This window comes from Haliotis rubra, unplaced genomic scaffold, assembly GCF_003918875.1.
Source record: "Haliotis rubra isolate DU_JTF1 unplaced genomic scaffold, ASM391887v1 Scf28, whole genome shotgun sequence".
Taxonomy (NCBI): domain Eukaryota; kingdom Metazoa; phylum Mollusca; class Gastropoda; order Lepetellida; family Haliotidae; genus Haliotis; species Haliotis rubra.
Genome location: NW_025766891.1, coordinates 499853 through 512659, shown reverse-complemented (window position 1 = coordinate 512659; position 12807 = coordinate 499853). Strand labels below are relative to the sequence as shown.

General features: G+C 41.5%; 1 protein-coding gene across 3 annotated transcripts in view; it reads right to left on the bottom strand.

The window, feature by feature from the left end:
- The window catches only part of LOC124281103 (ATP-binding cassette sub-family C member 4-like), a 99839-nt gene extending 91434 nt beyond the window's left edge, over positions 1–8405 (bottom strand). For all 3 annotated transcript variants that reach the window (XM_046717120.1, XM_046717119.1, XM_046717117.1), the window contains exons 1-3: positions 8291–8405; positions 1487–1702; positions 953–1042 (exon numbers count right to left, since the gene is read on the bottom strand). In XM_046717120.1, the coding sequence (XP_046573076.1) occupies positions 953–1042; positions 1487–1702; positions 8291–8395 (411 nt within the window). In that variant the 5' untranslated portion in view covers positions 8396–8405. The remainder of the gene's footprint in view (positions 1–952; positions 1043–1486; positions 1703–8290) is intronic.
- Positions 8406–12807: the final 4402 nt, after the last annotated feature.

Here is a 12807-nt window from a genome sequence, read left to right as displayed (position 1 = left end):
CTCATTACTATCAGATATTTTACTCTAATACAAGACTTCCTTTGGACGTTGATGTAAGGACACCATGAGGTCAAGTCTGGTGACCTTTCTGTTGGTTTGTTTGTTTCTCTCTTTCTTTGGTTTATTGTTTAACGCCACACTCAACAATATTTCCAGATAATGTGGAAACCTGATAAGTAAAATTTCAAGGGACTCGCCAAAATTGTTTACTTATCAGGTCTTTTACTTATCCAAACTTATAAAAACCTGCAAATGACAACCACATGCATGTATATGTATACAGCAGAATAACAGACAACATTTCTAAGTAATATGACCAAGCTACATAAAGCAATGAACAACTTATCAGGGCTGGCAGTGTATTGTCAACTGTTTGACGCCAGCGAGATGTAAGTAGCATGGTTTTTTTACTAAAGGCTGACACGACTGCCCCTCATGTCGGATTATGTGGTGATCGCTAATTTAGTTATCCAGTCTATTTTGTTAAGTAATTTACTTCCATGGACCGTGAGAAGATGTTTAGTTAAGCAGTATTGTTTACTTATCCGAGTTTAGTTAACCAGACTCTAATAGTGATAATTAATGAAGAAAGTTGCCGGGACCAAAGAAAAGTGTTTACTTATCAGGTCTGTTCAGTTAAGCGGTATTTCCCTTAGGCAGTTTCCACTGTATTGGAAGATTCCGTGAAGGTCAGGGTTAGATATGGTCTTCAGCAATCCATGCTACTCTTAAGAGACACTTACGGCTTGCTGACTTGGTTGACACATGTCATTGTATCCCAACTGCATAGATCAATTCTCTTGATGTTGATCACTTAATTGTCTGGTCCAGACTCGATTATTTACAGACTGCTGCCATACAGATGGAATAGTTTTGAGTGTGGCGCTACATAGCAAATTTATCATCATGGTGTCCCACAGCGACATGGAGCACACTTGGAGAAACAACTGACCTGATCAAACCGGTTGACATCATTGGACATGAGATTGACTATCTGTCCCACTGTGGTCTCGCCTAGAGCTTTGTTGCTCAGTCGGAGGGACTGGAAAAGAGATGATACACATCAGAATTATACAGAGATTCATGTCTGGATGACAAGCACCTGCTGATGACCTGCTCTTTTTGTGCCACATAGAAGTGAATGAGTGAACGTTGTTAAAAACTCCCACACACAAACAATGTATAATTACAAACAACTTTTATAAACAACCAGACCTTCCTATCTTACTTGACTGAAGAGTTCCTACTATTTCCAATGGGAGGGAAGTAGGGAGAGAGAGAGAGAGAGAGAGAGAGAGAGAGAGAGAGAGATTGAGTGAGTGAGTGTGAGAGAGAGAGAGAGAGATTGAGTGAGAGAGAGCTACCCCAGCACCCCTGTCTGATGGTGAAGGCCCTGATTGTTCTGAAGTATGTACAGATGTTGACAGCAGTTATGCCGAGACCCTCACAGCACATAGTGATACGATCGTGACTCACAGAAACTTACTTTCTTATACATCAAGGAACAGCAGGCCACCCGCATCTGCATGCCTATCCGTGTGACGCTGAAGAAGTAGGGGTGGTGAGCAACAGCGAGGACGATGGCACAGATACTGACAGCCATGGCGTACAGGTAGGCCTCCTGCTTCGAGATGGTGGAGTCGGGGGTGAAGTAGCGGATCAGTCCCCCCAGCAGTAACGGCTGCACCACCTTTGTTCCCTCCTGAAGACATAGGAGTAAACATTTAGCATTTGTCAGGGGACAAGAATAAACGTGTCATGAGACACAAATAAACATTTAGAACATGTCAGGAGAAACATGAGTAAACAGGTAGCATGTGTCACAAGACATAGTCAGGGGACTCAATAGTAAACAGGTAGCATGTGTCACAAGACATAGTCAGGAGACTCATTAGTAAACAGGTAGCATGTGTCAGGAGACACATTAGTAAACAGGTAGCATATGTCACAACACATAGTCAGGAGACTCATTAGTAAACAGGTAGCATGTGTCACAAGACATAGTCAGGAGACTCATTAGTAAACAGGTAGCATGTGTCACAAGACATAGTCAGGAGACTCATTAGTAAACAGGTAGCATGTGTCACAAGACATAGTCAGGAGACTCATTAGTAAACAGGTAGCATGTGTCACAAGACATAGTCAGGAGACTCATTAGTAAACAGGTAGCATGTGTCACAAGACATAGTCAGGGGACTCATTAGTAAACAGGCAGTGTCACAAGACATAGTCAGGGACTCACATAGTAAACAGGTAGCATGTGTCACAAGACATAGTCAGGGGACTCATTAGTAAACAGGTAGCATGTGTCACAAGACATAGTCAGGGGACACATTAGTAAACAGGTAGCATGTGTCACAAGACATAGTCAGGGACACATTAGTAAACAGGTAGCATGTGTCACAAGACATAGTCAGGGGACACATTAGTAAACAGGTAGCATGTGTCACAAGACATAGTCAGGGACACATTAGTAAACAGGTAGCATGTGTCACAAGACATAGTCAGGGACTCATTAGTAAACAGGTAGCATGTGTCACAAGACATAGTCAGGGAGAACATTAGTAAACAGGTAGCATGTGTCACAAGACATAGTCAGGGGACACATTAGTAAACAGGTAGCATGTGTCACAAGACATAGTCAGGGGACTCATTAGTAAACAGGTAGCATGTGTCACAAGACATAGTCAGGAGACTCATTAGTAAACAGGTAGCATGTGTCACAAGACATAGTCAGGGGACTCATTAGTAAACAGGTAGCATGTGTCACAAGACATAGTCAGGGGACTCATTAGTAAACAGGTAGCATGTGTCACAAGACATAGTCAGGGACTCATTAGTAAACAGACAGCATGTGTCACAAGACATAGTCAGGGGACTCATTAGTAAACAGGTAGCATGTGTCACAAGACATAGTCAGGGACTCATTAGTAAACAGGTAGCATGTGTCACAAGACATAGTCAGGGGACACATTAGTAAACAGTCAGGTAGTAGTAAACAGGTAGCATGTGTCACAAGACATAGTCAGGGGACACATTAGTAAACAGGTAGCATGTGTCACAAGACATAGTCAGGGGACACATTAGTAAACAGGTAGCATGTGTCACAAGACATAGTCAGGGGACACATTAGTAAACAGGTAGCATGTGTCACAAGACATAGTCAGGGACACATTAGTAAACAGGTAGCATGTGTCACAAGACATAGTCAGGGGACACATTAGTAAACAGGTAGCATGTGTCACAAGACATAGTCAGGGGACACATTAGTAAACAGGTAGCATGTGTCACAAGACATAGTCAGGGGACACATTAGTAAACAGGTAGCATGTGTCACAAGACATAGTCAGGGGACACATTAGTAAACAGGTAGCATGTGTCACAAGACATAGTCAGGGGACACATTAGTAAACAGGTAGCAAGTGTCAGGTGGCATAGTCACAAGACACATTAGTAAACAGGGCATGTCACAAGACAGTCAGTAACACAGGTAGCAGGTAGTGTCACAAGACATAGTCAGGGGACACATTAGTAAACAGGTAGCATGTGTCACAAGACATAGTCAGGGGACACATTAGTAAACAGGTAGCATGTGTCACAAGAGACAGTCAGGGGACACATTAGTAAACAGGTAGCATGTGTCACAAGACAGTCAGGGGACACATTAGTAAACAGGTAGCATGTGTCACAAGACAGTCAGGGGACACATTAGTAAACAGGTAGCATGTGTCACAAGGAGACACATTAGTAAACAGTCAGGGAGACACATTAGTAAACAGGTAGCAAGTGTCACAAGACAGTCAGGGGACACATTAGTAAACAGGTAGCATGTGTCACAAGACATTGTCAGGAGACTCATTAGTAAACAGGTAGCATGTGTCACAAGACATAGTCAGGGGACTCATTAGTAAACAGGTAGCATGTGTCACAAGACATAGTCAGGGGACACATTAGTAAACAGGTAGCATGTGTCACAAGACATAGTCAGGGGACACATTAGTAAACAGGTAGCATGTGTCAAGACATAGTCAGGGGACACATTAGTAAACAGGTAGCATGTGTCACAAGACATAGTCAGGGGACACATTAGTAAACAGGTAGCATGTGTCACAAGACATAGTCAGGGGACTCATTAGTAAACAGGTAGCATGTGTCACAAGACATAGTCAGGGGACACATTAGTAAACAGGTAGCATGTGTCACAAGACATAGTCAGGGGACACATTAGTAAACAGGTAGCATGTGTCACAAGACATAGTCAGGGGACTCATTAGTACTCATTAGTAAACAGGTAGCATGTGTCACAAGACATAGTCAGGGGACTCATTAGTAAACAGGTAGCATATGTTAGGAGAAACATTAGTAAACAGGTAGCATGTGTTAGGAGACACATTAGTAAACAGGTAGCATATGTTAGGAGACACATTAGTAAACAGGTAGCATATGTTAGGAGACACATTAGTAAACAGGTAGCATATGTTAGGAGACACATTAGTCAACAGGTAGCATATGTTAGGAGACACATTAGTAAACAGGTAGCATATGTTAGCAGACACATTAGTAAACAGGTAGCATATGTTAGGAGACACATTAGTAAAGAGGTAGCATGTATCAGAGGACAAGAATAAACAGTCAAGAGACATGAATAAGTGTTTAGGATATGTCTGGAGACCCATGAGTAGTACATAGAGTATGTATCCGAAAACAAGAATTAACATGTCAGGAGACACGGGAGTAAACATGCAGCATATGTCAGAGAGACATACGTTAACGTGCAGCATGTCTGGAGGCGTGTAAACATTTAGCATGTGTCAGGAGACACCTGAATAAACAAGAAGTATAAGTCAGGAGACAATAAACAGGTAGCACATGTGGAAAGACACAAGTTAACATCATGTGCATGTGTCAAAAGACACACAAGGACACAAGTAGCAAATGTCAGACACAAACAAGTGGATGCTGGCACCAATATCTGTACTGTCGGCTCAGGGGTGTGAGTGGAGCAGTCTTCTAATGTGCTGCAAACTACAATGCCCAGTCCTGTACGATCCACAATCCTGTGATCATTAGCTCAAATCATAAATATGTCTTTTGAAGCCTTGTCTGCATGATGCCCATGGTATAAAGACATACAAGTTAAAACAGCCCGATGACTTAGTACAAGCACAAAATGACTTTTGTCACAAAAGAAGCTTTCCAAAGTTTCCAGGGTCCACTTGTTACGTTTCTACTGAAAGTGAGCAAGTGTTGTTAATGCCAAAGTCAACAATATTTCACCTGTATCATAATGACTTGTGACTTCATACGTGCATGTGTCTGTGTGTGTGTATGTGCGGCTGCTTGTACTAGCCCAGACTAAGCGCTAGCTCACTGAGATGCTGCAGTTAAGCATGAATACCCCACTCAGACACATTATACTGACTCCAAGCCGACCAGTCCTTGTTGTACCCATTAATGCCGAGCACCAGACAGGGAACAACAAGTACCATATTTTAATGTCTTGTGGTATGATGTGGCTGGGGATCGAACCTGCGACCTTCCGCTCTCTGGGCGGATGCTCTAACCACTACACCACAGAGGTGGTCAAAGATGCTTAGAACTGGTCTTCAGTAACCCATGCTTGTTGTATGAGCAATGATCCACGTCACAGTGTAGACTGCAAGGGTTTCTGCTTTAATCACAGAGTTAGAATTGGAAATCTTTGATTTTTGGTGGCCATCTTGGACGCCATCTTGGATTGGACAACTAAATTCATGTTGGTCAAGTCTTACAGCGTGGACAGATCATAAGTGACCAGTTCTATCCCCTACTTGGTTTGTTTTCCTTTCAGACCATGCATTTTAGCACTGATTACACGGTAGATTTGGTTCAACGTTATTTTGTTCTCCTCAGGTGAAACTGTTTGCTGAAACCGTAGATATAACTGACTGACTGAGTTTAGTTTTACACCGCTTTTAGCAATATTCCAGCGATATCACGGTGGGGGACACCGGAAATGGGCTTAACACATTGGTCCCATGTGGGGAATCGAACCCGTGTCTTCGGCGTGACGAGCCAACGCTTGAACCACTAGGCTACCCCACCGCTCCCCGTAGATATAAAGACTGTGAGAGGAGGACATAAACATTCTTTATCAAACTGAAATGGTTCTTCTGTAAGTTCATCTTTTGTCTTATTGAAAAGTAATAGAGTAGAGACTTTGTTTATGGTCTTACATTGCTTTATGTGTGGTCACTAAAAACCTGTGATCTGTGGAAGTACTATCAGCATTATTGCTGATGCAGGTTTTCATAGTCAAAGGCAAAAAGTGAAATCGGGTTTAATGTCATGATCAAGATTGATTTTCATATTTGTACAGGAATGAGCAGGATTCATGAATAATTAGTCATGCATGTGTGCAGACCAATTTATTATTGCAATCTGTTGAAATGACTATCTGCATTCTTGTTGGTTTCAAAAAGTGAAATCGGGTTTAATGTCATGATCAAGATTGATTTTCACATTTGTACAGGAATGAGCAGGATTCACGAATAATTAGTCATGCATGTGTGCAGACCAATTTATTACGGCAATCTGTTGAAATGACTATCTGCATTCTTGTTGGTTTCAAAATGTGAAACAGGATACAATGTTACTTGTGTAACAACGTGCAGGATGCATGACCAATTTCTACGAGCATCTAATTCATTATGTATGTATTTTGTACAGTGAAGAATAACTATTGTAGTTTGAAGTGCGAAAAAAAACGAGAACATTTTACCGTGACGGTATCAAATGTCTGCACTTATCATGGTTTTACATTGATTCACAAAAATAGAGGTAATAAATAGGTGAAGTAAAGTGTATCCTGCACAAAGATGCTTAGAGGTGAGGTGAAATGGGGTTTAACATCGATGGACTTAAGAATTATTTAGCTCATACGTCCATGTGTGTGTGTGTGTGTGTGTGTGTATGTGTATGTGGGGCTGCTTGTACTAGCCCAGACTAATGCTAGTATTATAGTGCTAGCTCACTGAGATACCATGCCCCAGTTAAGAATGAATACCCCACTCAGACACATTATACTGACTCCGAGCCGACCAGTCCTTGTACCCATTAATGCCAAGCGCCAGACAGGGAACAACAAGTACCATATTTTAATGTCTTGTGGTATGATGTGGCTGGGGATCGAACCCGCGACCTTCCGCTCTCTGGGCGGACTCTCTAACCACTACACCACAGAGGCGGTCAAAGATGCTTAGAAGTGGTCTTCAGCAACCCATGCTTGTTCTTAGATATGACTAACGGAATCGGCTTGTCAGGCTGGTTGACAAGCTGGTTGAAAACAAGCTACAGGTGAGGTCATCCAGAGAGACTACAGCGTACTCACCTCAATGAACACAATGATTAGAGAAAACAAGCTACAGGTGTGGTCATCCAGAGAGACTACAGCGTACTCACCTCAATGAAGACAATGATTAGAGAAAACAAGCTACAGGTGTGGTCATCCAGAGAGACGACAGCGTACTCACCTCCATGAACACAATGATTAGAGAAAACAAGCTACAGGTGTGGTCCTCCAGAGACTACAGCGTACTCACCTCAATGAACACAATGATAAGAGAAAACAAGCTACAGGTGTGGTCCTCCAGAGAGACTACAGCGTACTCACCTCAATGAACACAATGATTAGAGAAAACAAGCTACAGGTGTGGTCATCCAGAGAGACTACAGCGTACTCACCTCAATGAAGACAATGATTAGAGAAAACAAGCTACAGGTGTGGTCCTCCAGAGAGACTACAGCGTACTCACCTCAATGAACACAATGATTAGAGAAAACAAGCTACAGGTGTGGTCATCCAGAGAGACTACAGCATACTCACCTCAATGAAGACAATGATTAGAGAAAACAAGCTACAGGTGTGGTCATCCAGAGAGACTACAGCATACTCACCTCAATGAACACAATGATTAGAGAAAACAAGCTACAGGTGTGGTCATCCAGAGAGACTACAGCGTACTCACCTCAATGAACACAATGATTAGAGAAAACAAGCTACAGGTGTGGTCCTCCAGAGAGACTACTGCGTACTCACCTCAATGAAGACAATGATTAGAGAAAACAAGCTACAGGTGTGGTCCTCCAGAGAGACTACAGCGTACTCACCTCAATGAACACAATGATTAGAGAAAACAAGCTACAGGTGTGGTCATCCAGAGAGACTACAGCATACTCACCTCAATGAACACAATGATTAGAGAAAACAAGCTACAGGTGTGGTCATCCAGAGAGACTACAGCATACTCACCTCAATGAACACAATGATTCCCAGGAGCATATACTGAACACCGAAACATCTCGCTAGGGCACGCATCAGACTGGGCTTCTTTCCTGTCTCTTTCAATTTCTTCATCTCTTTCTTCCATTCACTGAAAACAACAATAATTGAACTAGGTTAATAAACATTTCCCAGTCCACCTGTGTGTATGGGTTTGAATCCTGGAATCAAACCCACAAGTATGGCTAACACACCTGTTGCTAGAAGTTAAGATGTGCATGATTCGGGTGTTCGAATAGATCAGCACATGGCTTAAAAACTGCATGATACGGTTGGGTAGCCTGGTGGTTAAAGCGTTGGGTCATCATGCCGAAGACCTGGGTTCAATTCCCCACATGGTACAATGCGTGAAGCCCATTTCTGGTGTCCCCCACAGTGATATTGCAGGAATATCACTCGCTCGATCCCTCACTCACTCAATGCATGTGTGAAATTATGACGCTGTCTCTGTGGAACTCACTGACAACTAGATTAATATTTTCATTTCATCATGTTCATTATGATGGTAAACAAACAACCAAGAAGACATTTAAAACCATTATGGATTTGAACCTGCTAATTAGTGGTGTTCCGATTAATTGAAAAAATCAAAGATTGGTCGCAGTGACCTAACGACCAAACAATCGATCACATTTTCTCATAATCCAACACAAACGATTTTTGAACTACTGTTTTAGTCTTTGAAACACTTGACGATGTAACATATCTTCAAAATTGTCAGGGCCTGAAAACTTGTTTGATTCTTAGAAAACTCACTTCACTAACTGAAAAATTATGACCAAATATTTCTTGAAAACTCCAGGAAGTTTATGTTCATGATATATTAGTCATCACTTTAAAGTAGCAAGTTGCATCATGTTATACATATCTGCAATAACAACCTGGATGGGAAAATCTGAAAAATGATGCTAACCAATTTTTTTCGATGATTGTTCGTTGGTAATGAAGCAATCATCAATTGTGATATTTCATCCAATTCCCAACACTACTGCTAATAATTACAAATTTAGTTTAAAGCATTAATAAACAGGTAGTAATAAAAGCTAATCCCAAACAGTGTACTTAGGCTAAGGATCACGTACAGTCCCCAGCAACCAGATGGTTGTAAGAGATGATTTCGTGGATCTGGTGGACATGCTGTATGATTTTGTGGATCTGGTGGACATGCTGTATGATTTCGTGGATCTGGTGGACATGCTGTATGATTTCGTGGATCCGGTGGACATGCTGTATGATTTCGTGGATCCGGTGGACACGCTGTATGATTTCACGGATCTGGTGGACACGCTGTATGATTTCATGGATCTGGTGGACATGCTGTATGATTTCGTGGATCTGGTGGACATGCTGTATGATTTCATCCATCTGGTGGACACGCTGTATGATTTCGTGGATCCGGTGGAAATGCTGTATGATTTTGTGGATCTGGTGGACATGCTGTATGATATCGTGGATCTGGTGGACACGCTGTATGATTTTGTGGATCCGGTGGACACGCTGTATGATTTCATGGATCTGGTGGACATGCTGTATGATTTCGTGGATCTGGTGGAGGTGAGGTGAGGTGAGGTGAAATTGGGTTAACGTCGTGCTTGAGAATATTTCGCTCATATGACGACGTGCATGCGTGTGTATGTGTATGTGCAGCTGCTTGTACTAGCCCAGACTGAAGCTGGTTTTATAGTGCTAGCCCACTGAGATATCATGCCGCAGTGAAGCATGAATACCCCACTCAGACACATTATACTGACTCCGAGCCGACCAGTCCTTGATGTACACATTAATGCCGAGAGCCAGGCAGAGACCAACATACCACTACACCACGGAGGCGGTCCACAGGGGCGGTTGGTTAGCCTAGTGGTTAATAGGGCTGAGACGATACACTATGTCACGATACGTATCGCAATATTTTACCTGTGATATGATATGTATCATGATTTAAAATGATATATTTTTCAAGGTATATGTGTATAACAATAACACTTTTGTAATAATTAAACAAGTAACTCTATCATATTTACAATTTTTTATCTAAATAGGTACTTTAACATGTTTAAGATATTGTTCTGAAAAAAGTCGTAAGTAAATAATCAAGCCTGGACCAGACAATCCTGTGATCATCAGCATGAGCATTGATCTATGCAACTGGGATACGATGAGATGTGTCAACCAAGACAGTGAGCCTGACCACCCGATCCCATTGGTTGCTTCTTATAACAAGCATGTGTTACTGAAGACCAATTCTAACCCGGATCTTCACGGGTCCAAATCACTGGATTATGATGTTTAGTCCAGCTTATGCTCAGACGGTAGTCTCCCCCTCTGCCAATTATTAAGGCATCATTTGACAAAGAATCGTAGAGTTACGTCCGTTGTAAGTCTATGTCTTATGTTACAGTATGGATGTTAAGATCACTTTAGTGCTACAATCGCTTAATGAAACAGACCTTAGTCAAGACTGGTTCAATTTACCAGGGATGGTGGGGTAGCTAAGTGGTTTAAGCATTTGCTTGTCACGCCAAGACCCGGGTTTGAGTCCCCACATGGGTACAATGTGTGAAGCCCATTTCTGGTGTCCCCCGCCATGCTATTGCTGGAATATTGCTAAAAGCGGCCTAAAACTACTCACTCACTCAATTTACCAATATTACAAAATGAACGACATACAGTATTACAGGTACACAAAAAGCCAGCTCATGTAGACTGATGAACCTCCATGCAAGTAACAAAACACAACATCATAGCAGTAATAAATATTTCTGTCCTTGATTATGGGAAAAAATATTTTCATACAGACGAAGAACAATCAAATGTTCAAAATATCAAAATACTGACACAATCACACGTGACAGGTGTGTTTACATATGCTGACAGTCATCACATGACTATATTGTGGTAATTGTATATCATTTGTGTATTTTGTTTCAATTAGATACATTTGTTCGGAGTTTTCTATCACACTACCGTCACTGATCCATGCTGTTGTTGCAGCAGATGTCTGGATCAGTCTCGTGGCTGCATCTCAACTAACATCTCATTGTAAAAAAAATATATTTCCATATGAGCCTGAAGAGTGTGACAACTCATCTTCAGAAATGCCACTCAAAAACAAGGCAATTACAAATATCTGCCATACTTGATCATTTATTGATATGCTGATATTGTAATTTTCAGAGTGATATGAATATTTTTCATGTAGAAATAAACATCTGTTACAGGGCATCTTGTCATACCAAAGCATCACAATCTGAATCATCAATTTGCTGCGCACTTACTACCATATATCACCGTCTATAAAGCAAATTAAAATATAAGGCGACTCCCATACACAAACCTTCAAAATTGATGCTTTAGACAATAACTAACGAGTGACAGGGAATGACAGATTATCTTTCCAGAGTGAACAATTACAGGTATTTTTAGTAATTGTTAGTAAACTTACCTCCGGATTATGGTTGCCAGTTTCCTATGGTATCACAGTGACATACAGAAATGAAAGAGAAAAAAGTTCTCTTAAAAAACCCCAACTAAGTCATAGTTATCCTTAGTGGTATGCCTAAAGAACGACACAGTTATCTCCCCTAGCCGTGACGTCGCAGCATTGTTCTCCCCAAGCCCTCATAATTTTTTCTACAGAAACTCTTAATAAACGTCTTCTCATACACCTGGTCGGGAAGTTCAGGAGGGACCTATATCCCATAATCCAGAGGTAAGTTTACTAACAATTACGAACAATACCTGTTATTGTTCCTAATTATGTCGTAATGTTCCCTCTGGATTATGGTTGCCAGAATCCAACATATGGGCGGAGGGCCCTGTGGATGAGATGAGAATAGGGATACCAATATCTTACTGGAAGTATATAATTCTCATAACTGAATAACTACGACTTTGATTACTTCATGTCCTATGATACCCGCCACCATAATCCTAACAATGATTAATTGTTAGCTTAAATAACTAGGACAGGAAGTTAATGTGAGGAGAATTCTGTCCATCTAGGAGAGCTCGCTAGAACATACATAAACCTTAGTATCTTTAATTCTGTAGAAACCATATTTCTATCTTTCTTTGAGTTAATGACGTAACTTCCGGTTTGATGACGTCACTTCCGGTTTAACGGTACTTCTCTTGATCAATTTTAGGTGATTAAAACACCTGGTCTACTCATGATGTCACTTCCGACAAATGACATCACTTCCGGTTTATTTGACATCACTTCCAGTTGATGACGTCACTTCCTGTCAACTACCGAATATGACTACCCCTCTATTATTCAGATATAACTAAACAAATGATTGAAAGCCTTACAACCTCTAATTGTCCCCAATATGGATCTAGCATCACTCCTAGACTGACTGACTGACTGAGTTTAGTTTTACGCCGCTTTTAGCAATATTCCAGCAATATCACGGCGGGGGACACCAGAAATGGGCTTAACACATTGTGCCCATGTGGGGAATCGAACCCGGTTCTTCGGCGTGACG